Source organism: Achroia grisella, unplaced genomic scaffold (genome assembly GCF_030625045.1).
Source record: "Achroia grisella isolate CSIRO2021 unplaced genomic scaffold, CSIRO_AGI_Agris_v1 utg660, whole genome shotgun sequence".
In the NCBI taxonomy this organism is placed as follows: Eukaryota; Metazoa; Arthropoda; class Insecta; order Lepidoptera; family Pyralidae; genus Achroia; species Achroia grisella.
This window is the reverse complement of record NW_026712984.1, coordinates 4,399,296-4,416,039: the sequence shown is the minus strand read 5'-3', so window position 1 is coordinate 4,416,039 and position 16,744 is coordinate 4,399,296. Positions and strand designations below refer to the sequence as shown.

Sequence of the window (16,744 nt, the reverse complement as noted above, 5' to 3'; positions counted from 1 at the left end):
TAGAGTAGTCCGAAAAAAAGTTGCAGATTGATGTCGACATCCATATGAATATCGATGTTTTTCTAGTACCGATCATCCCTAAACAATTTACTGATGAAACCTGCTTCTTTATTTCCATACACTTACATTCTCACATACCTATAACAGCATTCGATAAAGGTCATTGTCGAAAACAAATATGTATTGAGAACGTAACCAGTTCAATACTATTACGTTTTTTATTGCGTGTGACGTAGTGACGCGCCCACAAAATCGACCAATCACAGCGTAGAACGCAAACACTCCTATGTTATATATATTGCGCACGCGCAGATTCGAACGCATTCTCCTTTCGCAAACGTAACTTTGCATATATATTAATAAATGGGTGATCGATTAAATATAATAGGATATTATAGATGGTTGATACATCTCTTCAGCTTCAGTAACTTTGCGAAAGAGATAATTTAGAGTTTTTATAACTTTTTTTGTAATAAATAAATTTGAAAGTATTAATTTTCACCCAGTTAAAAAATATAGTTAATTTATAGTAATATTAACGTTGATAGTAAATAAAGAATTATAGTAAAAATGCTGCATTTAAACAGTGTACCGGAAGACTACGTAAAGAATACGGCCCAGTAAGTTCATTTAATGTGATTTAATTTATTCTTAGACATATACCAAGTAGTATGAAGTATTTAATTTGAGGGGATACTGATTTGTTTGAGTATTAAATCGACTTAATAGTTGGTGCAATACATACTAAATTTAGAAACAAGACGTACTGTGAGATTCCGATCTTGGATATCGAAATAATTGCAGTAGAATCGAACTAGATGTTGGACAGCGACTTTGATTTTGTGAATATATTTATAGTAGCGAATTAATTACCGATTTAATATAAAAAATTAATATTAATAGTGTCTGTTTATTATATAAATTAATTTATATTACATATTTTTAAATATTAATTTTATACGAGTTATATATGATGTATGTTTAACCATTTTTATTTTTAATTTGCTGCCGTTTATGGCTTCTTATTTATTGTGTATTTTTTTTATTATCTAAATTGGCTTTGAAGTTTTTGTTACCAAACATTTCCCCATTATCGCGTGGAATTTGCCACTAATCGTCAGACTTCTCGATCTTTGTATGGACACGAGGAAGTTTTATAGAAAAGAAAAACAGTTGATTTACACATGTGTGCATGTGTTACTTTGTTGAAACATTGCGTACAATGTACAATACACTGTCTTTGTTAATACACTTCAAGCCTTGTAATAAGAACGTTCATAGACAATATTCCTCTTAAATCACACTATTAAAAAGATTATCTTTCGTTCTTTTTTCAATTTGTATCTGTTAAGAGACATATTTTTTTATTTATTGTTCGATATTTTACTTTGACCAAATTTTATTGCATCTATTCGCTGTGGTGGACGTTGAGGGGTCGTTCCGATGTATAGGAGTTGTCTCTATTCTGTCCAGAAGACTCCTTGGAGTTTACCATGGCGGGTGGCGTATCCTGCGCTCTCTCTAGGAACTATTAAGAAACTCAAGAAAATATTTTGCACTTACAACAATTCAAGAAATATACAATAAACTAAGAAAATTAAGAACATCAAAAAAATGTCGACATGGCTGTATGGGCGCAGTTCTCTTTATCTTTCCGTTAAAGGATAAATAGAACCAAAAGAAAAATTACATATATTTTAAATTACATATTTACTTTAAAGACAAATAAGTTCTAAATTTTTGTAGAACTCTTAGAGTTGAAACGGTATCTGTAACAATACGTGATAACTATGTATAACTATATGTGTAACTAGCTATGCCCGAAAGTTCGTCCGCGTGGAATTTAACTTTAATTTTCTAAAATAAAGGAATATTTCTAAAGTAGATTAAGTTACTCCATCATATTACATCAGCTACCTGCCAATAAAAGTCGCGTCAAAATCGGTCCAGCCATTTCAGAGATTAGCCGGAACAAACAGTCAGCAGACAGACAAAAATTTTAAAAAATGTTATTTTGTTGTATGTTCCGAATTTATATTCATATGCATGTAGTAAAAACGGTAATTTCAATATTACAAACAGACACTCCAATTTTATTTATATGTACAGTAGTATAATGTAATAATTTCCTTTCCTTCTTTAGAAGGCGCATAAAGTGTTCTTTTTTATCTTATTTATAAAAATATTAATAATAGGCTATTTGAGCCTAACAATATCCGCATAATCACTTGTAGGCTACCAACCTCCTTGCATAAACTAGCCATATAACACAAACACATTTAATAAAAAGTATATTGTCGAAATGTCAAATTGATTCGCTTGCAAATGACTGATCTAAATGAGTTGTTAAATTAATTATTATTTGTTATTTTTAATTCTGATATTATATACACCGTCATATATTCAATATTTTATTAATATCACTCCTTCTGTATATCAACACGCCAACCATAACCACACACTTAACATCAGGATTATTGCGGTCATACGCGCTCTAATTCAGTAATAAAAAATCATAATTACTAAATCCAAATGTAGGTACTAGATCTAATTTATAACGTTTTTATAATGCCTCAATTACTTCAAAACAATTTACTTAACATTATTTGAAGTATCTTTAGCGCTAAGTGAATATGTGCGGTAGAAATACTTACGACCATTTTTTTAAAATAAGGATTTAAATATATCTATATGAAAAAACATATATACAAACAAGCTTACCCATGCATAAAATTGTTTACATAGTGCGAGAATCGAACCGGACTATTGGAAGTACGGGCTTGGAGCGTGGTACCGCTATACCAATGAGGCTGTTAATATATGAACCTACTTGTTTATTTATTTGCACAACCAACCTTAATAGATTATCTTAATAAGATTATAAACGCGTAAGTTTGTGAGTATGGATGAATTTTTGTTACTCTTTCACGCAAAAAGTACTGAACGGTTTTTGAAGAAACTTTACAGTAATATAGCTTATGCATCAGAATAACACATAGACTATATTTCTAAGAAATTTAACGCGGGTTATTTCCTGCGTTAAATTTCAATATAAAAGATATCGCGGGGCACAGCTAGTAATACATATCCGGTAATGTAACAAATAACATACAATGTAGTTTTTGTGAATTCACACAGACTACACACAAAAAAATCCGTTCTTTCTGTTATTTGATTGAGAGTGGCCAGTAAGTCAGCGGTGCCTAGTTTAGTAAGTTAGTTCTGCCACGAGGTATCGCTAGCAACTGGGGCATTCGTCAACAACCCAATTATCTGGTACCCATTTTTACGTGGGTAAATCCATTATGGAGATCCGCCTGTCTCGGGGGAGGCGAACGGATACTGCCGGACTTCTACCGGCTGAAACCCCACGGTGTTCCTTCGACCATGGCTGTAATTAGCACGATTACCGGATTTCTATTGTGCCGCAAAATTATCTGGTACCCTAAAACTTTGCAAAGCAAGCACCAGAGAATTGCTAATTTGACTTACATGACATACCTAATTACCTTTAATAATATTTTTATAACCTGTCAACTTAATTTCATTACCAATTATATATTTCTTGTGTCAATTCTTGCTGCCAAATAGTCATACCCACCTACCTACCTACAATTGATAGTTATTTAATGTTCTCAAATTACAAAATTCATATAAATGAACATTTAATACAACATAGCCAACTGTAGGTAGTAGGTATAGTAAATTAATATAAACAATAGTATTGTATTTCAATATTAATAAAGTGTAATCAATTTTGTTTGACGTGTTTAGTATGAATAATTTTTTATCAAACAACAATGAGTTGGGTTGACTGGAAGAGGTCTCTTCTAGGGATAAGCTCGCCTTTGCTTCACATACAATGTCGCGGGTTCAATTTCTCGCACGGCACAAACATTTATATTCATGAGTTTGATTGTTTGTATCGGTCTGGGTGTTTTCTATGTATAATATGTATGTATGTACGAAAAAAATATATAATTTATCTAGTACCCATAACACAAGCTTTGGCTTAACTTGGATCTAGATGGCGCTGTGTAAATTGTCCTGATATTTTCATTTCTTCAACGGTAACTTGTTTTAGATAAAAGTTAGCAAAAAGTTTGCCAATTTTCTCGTAATAAGTATAATATTGATGCCATTTATGCTTCGTTTAATTTTTTGCAGATTTCTGTCTATCAAATTCATCAGACATTTTTTGCGTTTGGTACATTCTACTTAATGCTTCATGCAAACCATCCAGTTTACCTTTTGATCTTTCATATTTTATGAATATAAACAAAATTATAATTTTTCCTATTCGTAATAATATTTAGACTTTCCTTAACTTACCTATTATTTAGCTAAGCATTACAGTATTTAACCAGTTAAATAATTAAATTAAGTATTTAATTAATACTTTTAGAATAGTGCAGTCTAAATGAGAAATGAGTTCCGTTTCGTAGTATAGAGGCCGACCGTGATTACTAGCCATTAATTAATCGCAAATTTTCTGCAAATAGCGTATATAATTACAAACGAAAATATTATACAGATGAGTCATTTTATTATGTGAATTATTAATTTAATAGACATATAACTCATATATAACAATTATATAAATTTATTTATATCATTAACCGGGTCTTAACACGAATGACTCAAGCAGTCAGCTCATGACCACGGCTAGTGCAACCTAGTCGAAATGATGGGAGAGGTACCTTTATTTGCCATAAAGTTTTTCGTATTAAGACCCGGTTAATAATATAAATATTATATATTAAGCACGAAAGTTTAAAAACAACTAACATAAATTTAGGGTCGCACGTGACACCCCTGGTGGCTCAGGCGTTCATAGGCTACGGTAACCATTTACCATCAGATGGGTCATATGCCTGTTTGCTACCATAATAGTATAAACAATAAATAAATTATTTATAAAGTATACTAAGAAGAGTTTCTATGCGTTTGAGATGGCGGTTGTAGTCTTTTGAACATCTCGCTACGACAATTTTTTTCATAGATTTTTTTAATAGATGTTAATAGAATACGCTTGTGTCGAACCAGTTAGGGATGATAAGATGAGCATGAGGTCAGGTCAGGTAGTCAATCGTGGCAAATTCACCTGGAATCTACGCGATGGTTTCCAGGGAGAATCGCGTGACAATAGTACAAAGCTAGCAATGGGGTCCAATTCCAATTACTAACAATCATCTTTCACATACAACGTATAAGTATTCACCTTCTCGGTCCAAGCACAAAGGGTAAGATTCCACGTTCATTCAGTGATTAACACAGAATCGCATATTGTACATTAGACTTCGTAATTATATAAGCACTTATTAACACATCATTTAATGTATGTAGCAATTATTACCTATACAATTAACCTCTTACTTAATTGCAGCGTGTTATTAATAAAAAAAACTTATCAAAAACCTGATTATCATTAAATAAATTAGACATCATCACATATAAAAAACATACAAGTTATCGGCGCACTAAAATTCTCATGGCAAGAATGCGTTGCAGTTATGCACTTTCCTAACTGCCTTGTTAAATTTCCAAATACCAAACATATGGATGTCATCTATGTATATGCTCTTATACATTTTTCTACAATTAAAAGATATATATTGTATACAAGAAGAAAAAAAGTAGATACAACCATTTGTTGTTGAGGAATCCATTTGGTCATAATTTTTATACGAGTTTTTTTTATCGCGTATTTACTCATTTGATGAAAGCAATGGGTCTTACATTTTATTTACAATTCTTCTATCAAGTATGCTTATTTCTGCCTTCAGATCGATGAATCCATTGTTCAAGTATATGGAAACTCTATAGGGTAACGTTAAGCGTATTTATAAACATACGTAGTTGACATTTTAGTATTCTATGTATCGAGCACACACTATCGGATGGGGCATTATATTATGTGATATTCCCAGAAATATCAATATATATTCATTGTTATCATCTTCCTTGCTTTGCCTTTATCCAATCATTTAGAGTTGTAAGAAGAGAGCCTATATCTCTCACAGCTCTTGCTTACTCTCCTTTATTCATAAATATGTCGTATTTCACAGTCCAACCATCATTTTCGATCGTCCTCTTTTGTTTACGTCAATTCGTATTATTGTTTAAAATGTGATCTTCTCTCTTCGGAATAACATACTTATATTCTTTACTTGTATAGCTATTATAAAAATTATATCAATTTACTTTCACTGTAGTAACGAGAAAGTACTTAATACACAAAAAACAACACAAATTACGCTATAATAAAATTAGTCTAACATAAGGAACAAACGTTGGATATTAAATTGATATTGTTCAACAGATGTGCTCAGCTGGCGCTGGGCTGCAGCCGTGCTGCTCATCAGACAGCGTTACGAGGAGCCTCCAATCCAAGTCCTCAATTGGCAGCACTTACTCCTAAGGTACAATCGCCAATAATATTGATTCTCACTATTTAAAATTAGAGATATATTGTAAAATACATACTAATTGCTTATGGATAGAAAATTATGGAGAGAAAAAAATTTCATTCATTCCAATATTTATTTATAGGTTATATATAATAAGTTTTTTAATAAGTAATGTTACTATGTTCATTACTTGTTTAGAGCTAGAAATTTAATTAATTGTTATCTATTCATTTATCTCATTAATATCATAAACGCGAAAGTTTGTGAGTATGGATGAATGTTTGTTACTCTTTCACGCTAAAACTACAGAACGGATTTTGATGAAACTTTACAGTAATATAGCTTAGGCATCAGAATAGCACCTAGGCTATATTTTTTATTGATATTTATACATATATTAAAACTTAACGCGGGTGAAACCGCGTGCACTGCTATCATATATATTCTGTACTACCTTTTATATTGTGAGCTATGAAGTTAAATGAATAAATAAAATAATTGTTGTTTTGACCAGGTTCGGGCTTTCGTGGAACGTAGCGCGGCGCTGTGCCAGCCGGAGCACGTGCACGTGTGCGATGGCTCTGATGCTGAAGCCACCGCACTCCTGCAGCTCATGCAGCAGCAGGGCACGTTGAAGCAGCTGCCCAAGTATGATAATTGGTGAGTTAATGTACATACAATATCTCTTATTTATTATCTTACTAATATTACTTACAAACGCGGAAGTTTGTGAGTGTGGATGGATGGATGTTTGTGACTCTGTCACGCAAAAACTATTGAATGGATTTGAATGAAACTTTTCAATAATATAGCTTATACATCAGAACAACACATAGGCTATAAATTTCAAGCGAGTTTAACCGCGGGCTCAGCTAATTTGTCATCCGTAAAAATTGCTAACCATAAACTGCGAAACTACGGCACCGATTTGAGAAACACTTTCTCTGGTTGAAAGATACATTATTACAGAGTAACATTGTCACATTACAATAATATATAAAAAGTATACAAGTTTGAGAGCAGTCTTACTATCTTATTTATAAACGTGGAAGTTTGTGAGTGTAGATGGACGGATGGAGTTTGTTACTATTTCACGGAAAAACTACTAAATGTATTTTAATGAAACTTTACAGTAATATAGCTTATAAGTACATCAGAATAATACATAGTCTATAAATTACGAGATGTCAAATAATCATTAGCCAGTACAAGTTATATTAATCAACGGAAGTTGTCATGAAAATTATTATTTAGAATTCTGGAATAAAAAGGTATCTAAACTATATGTAGATTTAATGCGAACTTAGATGGATTTTTGACGGTGAATGTGTAGCCGCCTGTGTGGATGAAATGAGCATTTTCGATATCCTTTAAATAAATAAAAATACATCAGAATAACATATAAGTTATAAATTTCACAGGAGACAGTTAATAAATAAATAAACAAGAAAATATATTTTATACAGCTGGCTCGCTCGTACGGATCCTGCTGACGTGGCACGTGTGGAATCTCGCACTTTCATCTGCTCCGAGAAGGAAAGGGATATAGTACCAGTGGCGAGGGCTGGCCAGAAGTCCGCCCTTGGTAACTACATCAACCCTGAGGACTACGAAAAGGCTGTGGCCGACAGGTTCCCGGGATGTATGAGGGGTGAGCAATAGAATAGAATAGAAAATCATTTATTCAAATAAACTTACAGTGAAGCACTTTTGAATTGTCATTACATTTTTTTGTATCTACCGCTCATTCGGAAAGCTGTCCCATTACAAGAAGAATGAGCAAAAACTTGCGTGTTGCTCTTTTAAATATTTTTATTGTTACATTTTGTTGGAACTGTTTGAATACAAACTACCAACTACCAGTAATTCAATTAAATACTTAAATAGAGAAAATATTAAATATTACACTAATACAAACTAAATAAGAGTGAATCAGTCGTAGTGATTAGAGCAGACCAGTCCCTGCAAGCGGTACTCGTTCACGAGTATGACGGATGCCAGCCATCACTGCATCAATTTTATGATATCTCATTAATACGACTTGGTCTAACGGTTAACATCTTTGTACAGTAGTTACTGAACCATTAAGTAATAATTTTCTTTGCTGCTTGGCAGCTTTATTAGAACTGAGGTACGCACACGATTTTTTAAAAAGTCTATCGCGGTAAATAGTCAATTTATTTTTTCTATCACCAGGCCGTACTATGTACGTGATACCGTTCTCAATGGGACCAGTAGGCTCTCCTCTCTCCAAGGTCGGCGTGGAAGTCACCGATTCTCCATACGTGGTCTACTCTATGAGAGTCATGACGAGGATTGGTAAGTACAGGTTTTTTTATTGACGGTGAATGTGTAGCCGCCTGTGCTACGGTATAGGTATGCTGACAGAGATCCAGTGGTGGATGATAGGATGAGCATGAGGTCAGGTCAGTTTGCCCGTCATGGAAAATTGACTAGGGATTTATCAGGATGGTTTCCAGGGGGAACCGCGTGAAGGAATAGAAAGAAAGAAAGAATAGAAATAATCTTTATTCAAATAAACTTACTATAAGCTTTTGAATATTCAAGTTTTTGATTCTACCGCTCATTCGAAATACAGACTCATCACAAGATGAATGAGCAAGAAACTTGTGTGTTCAACATAGTGAAGGAAAACCTGAGGTGGTACATTGTTAATAATGGGGTCATTAGTTCACATAACCTATCAACTGTTATCTGTTAAAATGACATTAATTCCCCATCAGGAAGACCAATTATAGAACATCTCACAGATGGGGCTATAGTAATCCAAGTCCAATAATTGGCTCCTTCGCAGATGAGAGGATAACTAACAATCCACTTCCACGAAGGTGAACTGAACTTCAGTTAGAAGCATATTTTAGTACTTTATCACATTGCTATTATTGATTATTTAAGTCTGAAACTGAATATGGCAAAACAATGATTTCCGGGACAATTAGTTGTCTCTATAATATGTAGGTACTACAATCAAGCCGCATAAAGTCGTGTCAATTTCATCGAAAGTCATTTATAGCAACGAGCAAAGTCCTCTGCCTATTGTATTTTAACATTTATTGATAGATTGGCTGAGCCCATGAAGTTCGTAAATTGGAATAAAACAATTTAAACTTTAAGTTAACCTTACGACAATACATTATTGAAAGTCATATCCAAATCGATTAGGACATTTCTGAAATTAAAGCGCTCAAACGCACAGACCAAACGGAGAAAAATTGTAACAAACGTCGTTTTGGATTCAATTACTTTGGTACACAATTATAGTTTTTCTTATATGTTCCATGTACAAACAACTACCAGTATATATTTTTTTTTTATTTTTTTTTAATCTCGCATTAGGCATTATTAGACACTGAAATTGCAGGATTATATTATTTTATAATTCCCCGTCCAATTCAAACGGGGATCTAAATTACGGCGGCCTGAACCGAGGTTCGAACCCCTTGCGGTACCCTCAGACCAAAGTCGTATCCGTCAGGCAAGCGGGAGTTGGCCTTCAGCCGCTCCATAAGTCCGTCCACAGGTTTGGGGTACCCTCTGGACTTATCTGCCCTCTATCGTCCGGTGAAACTGTAAAGACCACCTGCTGCCAATAGCAGTAGAGTAGTCCGAAAATATGTACTCTTACGCTTAAAATATTGGTTATCCTTATCTCTAAGCTAGTCGAGTAAAGGGCTTTTCTCTAGTGAAACCGTTTTATTACAGGAAACAAAGTGTTGGACGTTCTTCGACAAGACGAGACGTTCGTAAAATGCTTGCACGCAGTGGGTACTGGTGGAGGCGTACCTGGATGGCCGTGTGACCCACCACGCACCATTATCTTGCATAAACCAGCTGACAACGAGATCGTTAGCTACGGTAAGGATAATTGTACTTAATTTTTATGAGAGACTACAACATGGCGTATTTTTAGAAGGGTATATTAAGGTTTCTTAAGGGTCGGCAACGTAACACCCCGGTGTTTCAGGCGTCCATTGGCTACGGTATTTTTTTTATTGGATGCTTGGACCTGTAGCATTGCGATCTACATAGATCTACTGTGCTCGCCTTTTTCAAAGCTCGCTACCTAGACCCGACAGGGACAAGAATTAAAGGATATTCTTAGGAACGATGGTTTTTATCTCCTTAAAAGAGTGTAAACTTTCCAAAGGAGATATTTCGTTTTTTTATCAGTTCCGCCTGTAATTTGTAACATACTAATATATTTTATAACTAATTGTTTATTGTTTTCAGGTAGTGGTTATGGAGGCAACAGTCTTCTAGGCAAGAAATGCTTCGCTCTTCGTCTAGGATCCGTTATAGCGCGCCGCGAGGGATGGCTGGCCGAACATATGCTGGTACGTCGAATGCTTTGTAATTAAACTAGAGTTTATATTATATTTGTATATAGTTTTTTATCCACAATGATTTCCAAGGGGTACCGCCTGGAAGTCGTCTTAATTTCCAACATTTGTCTCCTATTTCCCTGTATATACTGTCTATATTTAAAACATTATGACTGGCGGGTTATGATATATCCAAAACCAAATAATCCCACAAATAAACGTGTAATGTTCTTTAAATAAAACGCAGTTATCCGATAGCCGATTTATTGCAAACTAAACCAAGTATTAAGACACAAAGGTGACAACCGTTGACATTTATCAATAATTCATATACCTACATTTCAAAAAGTATGAATGTTTAATAATATGTATTTGTTAAATTAGAATTAAATAATGACGTAAAATTACCACATAAGAATGTTTATAAACTATTGCGCCGCTTACTAACTTCTCAGTTTGCCTCATGGTTGACTAGTAGAGGACGCTCTTAGGTGTTATGTTCGCCATATGTATATTTATATATTGCATTTGTACATTAAAGTTTAAATAAATAAAAGGCCTACTTAGCATTGACTGCATTTTCATTACATTTTTGTAATTTTTTTTTACTTTTCTCCTGTTCTATATTTAGATAAAAGCTTTCTGTAATAAGGCCGCTTTATTGTAACTATACGTGTGTTCTTTAATATGTATATTGTTTACGTCTTTTCTTTACTATATGTTACATATAAAATATTCTATCGTATATCTAAAAATTAAAATTTCGTGTTGGTAGAAATCGATTTAACAAATAGATAATCCATTAACAATATATTAAATATTGTTTACATTATAACCTTTGACGCTTTCGTGATATTTAATTATATAATGTAGATGGTCATATGGCCTTCGTAATGGTCCTGCACTTTGTACTCTAGTAGACCTCAGATAATATTGAAACTATATTAATAATTTATAATGTCAATATAAGATATAATCAAATAGAATAATGGACAACAATGTCATATAACGAGGTACGTAGAACATAAATTTTTAAATAGGTATATATATATTTTAATGGATGATAATGGATTGGGGCACCCGCCTACGCAAACGATTTACTCTTGCGGGGCACGAGTGGAGGATGATAAAATGAACATGAGGACAGGTCAGTTAGCCCATCGTGACAAATTCATCAGGTATTTATCATGATGGTTTCCAGACGGCACCTCGTAGAGGTCAACCTGACATGGTATATTGCTAGCAATGGAGTCATCAGTCCACGTCATTAACAATCCCTATTCCGTTAAGTTTAGGTAATAAGTTCATATTGTGATATACCCACTTTTTTGTCTATGGTTTCTATGCAATGACACTTTTTTTTCTTTATCAGATTGTCGGTATAACGGATCCAAAAGGCCGCAAACGGTATGTGGCAGCGGCTTTCCCGTCGGCCTGCGGGAAGACCAACCTCGCTATGATGACGCCCACCCTGCCGGGGTACAAGGTGGAGTGTGTCGGCGATGATATTGCGTGGATGAAGTTCGATAAGGACGGTGTACTCAGAGCTATCAACCCGGAGAACGGTTTCTTTGGTGTAGCACCAGGTAAATTTATGATTTTCAAATGTTAATATATATCTTATATATAAAATTCGTGTCACAGGTTTCGTTCCCATACTCCTCCGAAACGGCTTGACCGATTCTAATGAAATTTTGTGAGCGTATTGAGTAGGTCTGAGAATCGGCCAACATCTATTTTTCATCCCCCTAAATGTTAAATTTATCCCCTAATTTTTTTTTTATTTTAAGGCAAAGTAACGTTTGCTGCTCCTTTAATTTGAGAATACGTTTCGAAATTTTAATAGATTATTATTTGAGACAATTAAAGATTATTAAAATCTTACTAAGGTTATAAACGTGGAAGTTTGTGAATATAGATGGATAAATGGATATGTTTGTTACTCTTTCACACAAAAACTACTGAACGGATTTTAATTAAACTTACAATAATATAGCTTATATATCAGAATAACACATAAGCTATAAATTAAATGCGGATGAAACCGCAGGCACAGCTAATCATTACATAGTATAAAACAAAGTCGCTGTCGCTGTCTGTCCGTCCCTATGTATGCTTAAATCTTTAAAACTAGGCAACAGATTGTGAATCGGTTTTCTTTAATAACTAATAATAATATATATAATACTTACATGTACACCCGAGTGAAGCCGCGGCCAGTAGCTAGTTTTATATTATACAAACAATAATATTTATTTAACGTTACTTTAGGTACATCAACGTCGACGAATCCAATTGCAATGGCAACAGTATTCAATAACTCCGTTTTTACTAATGTCGCGGAGACGCAAGACGGTGGGGTGTGGTGGGAAGGCATGGGACCAGCTCCCGCCAACCTAACCGACTGGAAGGGACAGCCATGGACACCAAGTGTTAAAACACCCGCTGCACATCCTAACTCCAGGTACTTACATTTCTATTTTAATTCAACGTCTTTGATATTTTTTTTATAATTTGCTAGAAAATTATCGACGCTGGTAACTTGAAAGTCTTTTTTTGATTCAGGTTTTTCTATAATCGCAGAGTCGATCCTCGCCATTTTTAAAATAATAATAATGATCTAAAACAATCCACACAGCACCAACTAGTCCCAAATTAAGCAAGAACTTGTGTTATAAGTACTAAACAACTCATCTAATAATTTTTTTAAATACAAATAATTATAATTATGAATACAAATGTTTGTGCGAGGAATCGAACCCGCCAAAGTAAACCGGTGTGCTATAGGCTAGACCTATCCGAAGCCGTCTAAAATGAATTCATACCACCTATCAGTTATAGTAACAAACGTATTTTTTTTGGTAAAGTAAGGCCAAGTCTGAATATCAACCACAAATGTATAATAATATCAAAATGTTTATGACCAGAATTATATATAATGCAATTCGCAATTTTCAGATTTTGTACACCAGCGAATCAGTGCCCAATTATAGATGACGCTTGGGAGAGTTCAGAGGGTGTACCCATTTCTGCCATCTTGCTGGGCGGTCGGCGGCCCACGGGCGTGCCCTTAGTGGTAGAAGCAAGGGATTGGAAACATGGGGTGTTCATGGGAGCTTCTATGAGATCTGAAGCAACAGCTGCCGCTGAACATAGTGTGAGTAATTATTTATTATACTTATGGGTATAGCCACGATGGATTTCGATATTTCGGCAGTGTTTCAACAGCCATGATCACGGGTAAACTGAAGAGCAGCGAGTAGTTAGTTCAGTTTTCTGTGAGCATATTGAGAATATCGGGAACTCAATAAAAATAAACAAAACATGGTAAGATCCCATGATTTTTCCTGATTATACGTATAAATAATTAACGCGTCAAATTTATAATAAATAACCCTGGGCACAGCGCCATCTAGTCCTACGGTAAGCAGAGCTTGTGTTATGGGTACAATACAATTGATATAATATAATATGATATATAATAATAATAATAATAATATAATATAATAATAAAATATATATATATATATATATATATATATATATATATATATACTTCGCTTTTTTTGTAAATACATACATCATATACATAGAAAAACACCCAGACCAATACGTACAATTATATTCATGAATACAAATGTTTGTACCGTGCGAGGAATTGAACCCAGAACCATCGTAAGTAAACCGGTGTGCTAAAACGCTAGACCCCGAGGCCGTAATTTTTAAAACAGTATGTAACAAATTTAATTTTCTTTTACAGGGTAAGGTGTTGATGAACGATCCATTTGCGATGCGACCTTTCTTCGGGTACAACTTTGGCGAGTACCTGAACCACTGGCTCTCGATGCCACAGGCGGGACGCAAGATGCCCAAGATTTTCCACGTCAACTGGTTCAGGAAGAGTGATGAGGTAGGTATCTTATTTCATCATTTTGAAAATTTAGATATAGGTCCATTTTTTAAAACGAAATAACAATATTGTAGATGACCTACAGGCTACTGGTAGTATCTAATGCCTAATTTATGTATTGTATGACAAGAAACTCAACTCAAAACAAATATATGTATATTAATCAAAGAATATGCTTTATCTATGTACAAAATTTCATTCCGATCTGTCCAGCAGTTATCGAGGGAAAAAGTAACGAACATCATAAACTTTTAAGGTTGTAATATTAGTAAGAAACAAATAATCTTTATTCAAATAACTTAATAACATAACTTAAAAACTTAATGTAAGCACTTTTGAATAGACATATTTTCCATTATATCACACATTCAGAATGCAGAAGAATGTCCAAGAAACTTGCGTGTTGCTCTAAGTAACATTAACAAAGAAGATTTGTTTAGATAAATAGACCCTAATGAGTTGTCATTACAGGGTAAATTCCTCTGGCCCGGTTTCGGTGAGAACTCCCGCGTTTTGGACTGGATACTCCGCCGTTGTGACAATGAGCCGTGTTACGTGGATACACCACTCGGTTATGTGCCCAGAATTCTTGTAATATTCTAACATAAGAAGGTTATTATAAATTTTTATACCTTCTTCTCCCACTAAATTCAACAATATAGCTACCTTTCTTGCGTCTGGTACCTGAACACACAAGACCTCGGCCCGATCGATATGAAGACACTGTTCAGTATACCTCAAGATTTTTGGCTTCAAGAGGTATGTTTTCACAATACCTGTTTTTCTATTACAAAAGATTTCTTGAGAAATCTGGTATTATATTATAACGTCAAGAATTTTGCCTGAGATGTCATCTATCTGTTAGATTGACGGTATCGGTTGTCTAGCGGTTTAGGACACTGTCGTACTTCTGATGGTCGCAGGTTCAATTCCTAGCACAGTACAAAAATTTGTATTTTTTTTATATTCCTTTTTTTCTCCTTATATTTTTAAGATTTTTATATATAACAATGACAATCCCATCATAAACGATACTAAGTAATAAAAACATTTGTATTCATGAGTATGATTGTTTGTATCGGTCAGAGTGTTTACTATATACATTTGTTATGTATTCATTTACATAAAAGATTTGTATGTATTTATATCAGTTGTCTAGCACCCATAACACAAGTTCTGCTTAGCTTGGGACTAGATGCGCTGTGTAAAATCTGATATATATGTATTCACAATAGACAATCTTCTTACCAACTCACAAAATATACAAATAAAATGTATTAAGATATTTCTCTATTAATCAATTGTGTATAGTATAAATTGCTTCAATATCTAATGTTAACAAAAAAAATATCCTCAATATTTACCAGAACAAAAAACATTGATAATTAATAAAACTTTCGTATTGTTCCAGGCTGACGCAATTGGAAAATATTTCAAAGAGGAAGTAGGTGATGACTTACCTAAAGAGATGTGGAACCAACTGGAGACTCTCAGAAATAGAGTCCAACAATTATAGACCAAAAATAGTACATAATACTCTAAAAGCATAGATAAGAAACTACACAGAGAACATTCCTTGACAATTGTATAATATTAGTACATAAGTAAATTTATATCATTTTAAATTATAACATTAAATATAGGAATGACAAATGTAATTGTACCGGAGATTCTTTTTTATAAAAGACGTATTACAGAAAAACATGATGGCTGTGTTATATAAAAATTTACATAAATATATTCGTATGATAAATAATTTGTGTAATGTTATAAAATTAAATATATATTATTAAATTAGCAAATAAGTAATACAAACAAAATCAGTTTTTTATTTTAATTTATTCAACCAAAATCACAGACTTGTTTAAAGAAAGGATTTAACATGAATGTTGGATATATATATATATATATGATATATATTTTAAATTACGACAAAACCGTTTTCATTCGTCCACATATAAATAGGTAGTTATAAAAACAAAATATACTGCAATATGATTTATTTTATGTCATAAAAAAATATTTATTCACAAACTAGCTACTCGCCCTGGCTTCGCACGAGTGTACATGTATTATATATA

General features: G+C 33.6%; 1 protein-coding gene across 1 annotated transcript; it reads left to right on the top strand.

Moving 5' to 3' along the window:
* The first annotated feature begins 338 nt into the window (after positions 1-338).
* On the top strand, positions 339-16,473 carry LOC131849865 (phosphoenolpyruvate carboxykinase [GTP]-like). Its single transcript, XM_059199996.1, has 14 exons — positions 339-620; positions 6,323-6,422; positions 6,925-7,070; positions 7,877-8,061; positions 8,607-8,729; positions 10,134-10,286; positions 10,662-10,765; positions 12,126-12,339; positions 13,025-13,217; positions 13,712-13,910; positions 14,514-14,663; positions 15,135-15,257; positions 15,348-15,422; positions 16,075-16,473. Exons 1-14 carry the CDS (start codon positions 571-573, stop codon positions 16,177-16,179), a joined length of 1,920 nt encoding a protein of 639 aa, XP_059055979.1. The 5' UTR covers positions 339-570; the 3' UTR covers positions 16,180-16,473.
* Positions 16,474-16,744: the final 271 nt, after the last annotated feature.

Excerpts from the sequence above, each read along its gene's own strand:
- LOC131849865 (XM_059199996.1), top strand. The coding sequence starts at position 571 with ATGCTGCATTTAAACAGTGTACCGGAAGACTACGTAAAGAATACGGCC. Across the intron at positions 8,730-10,133 it reads GAGAGTCATGACGAGGATTG|GAAACAAAGTGTTGGACGTT; the intron begins GTAAGTACAGGT and ends GTTTTATTACAG. Across the intron at positions 13,218-13,711 it reads GCTGCACATCCTAACTCCAG|ATTTTGTACACCAGCGAATC; the intron begins GTACTTACATTT and ends CGCAATTTTCAG.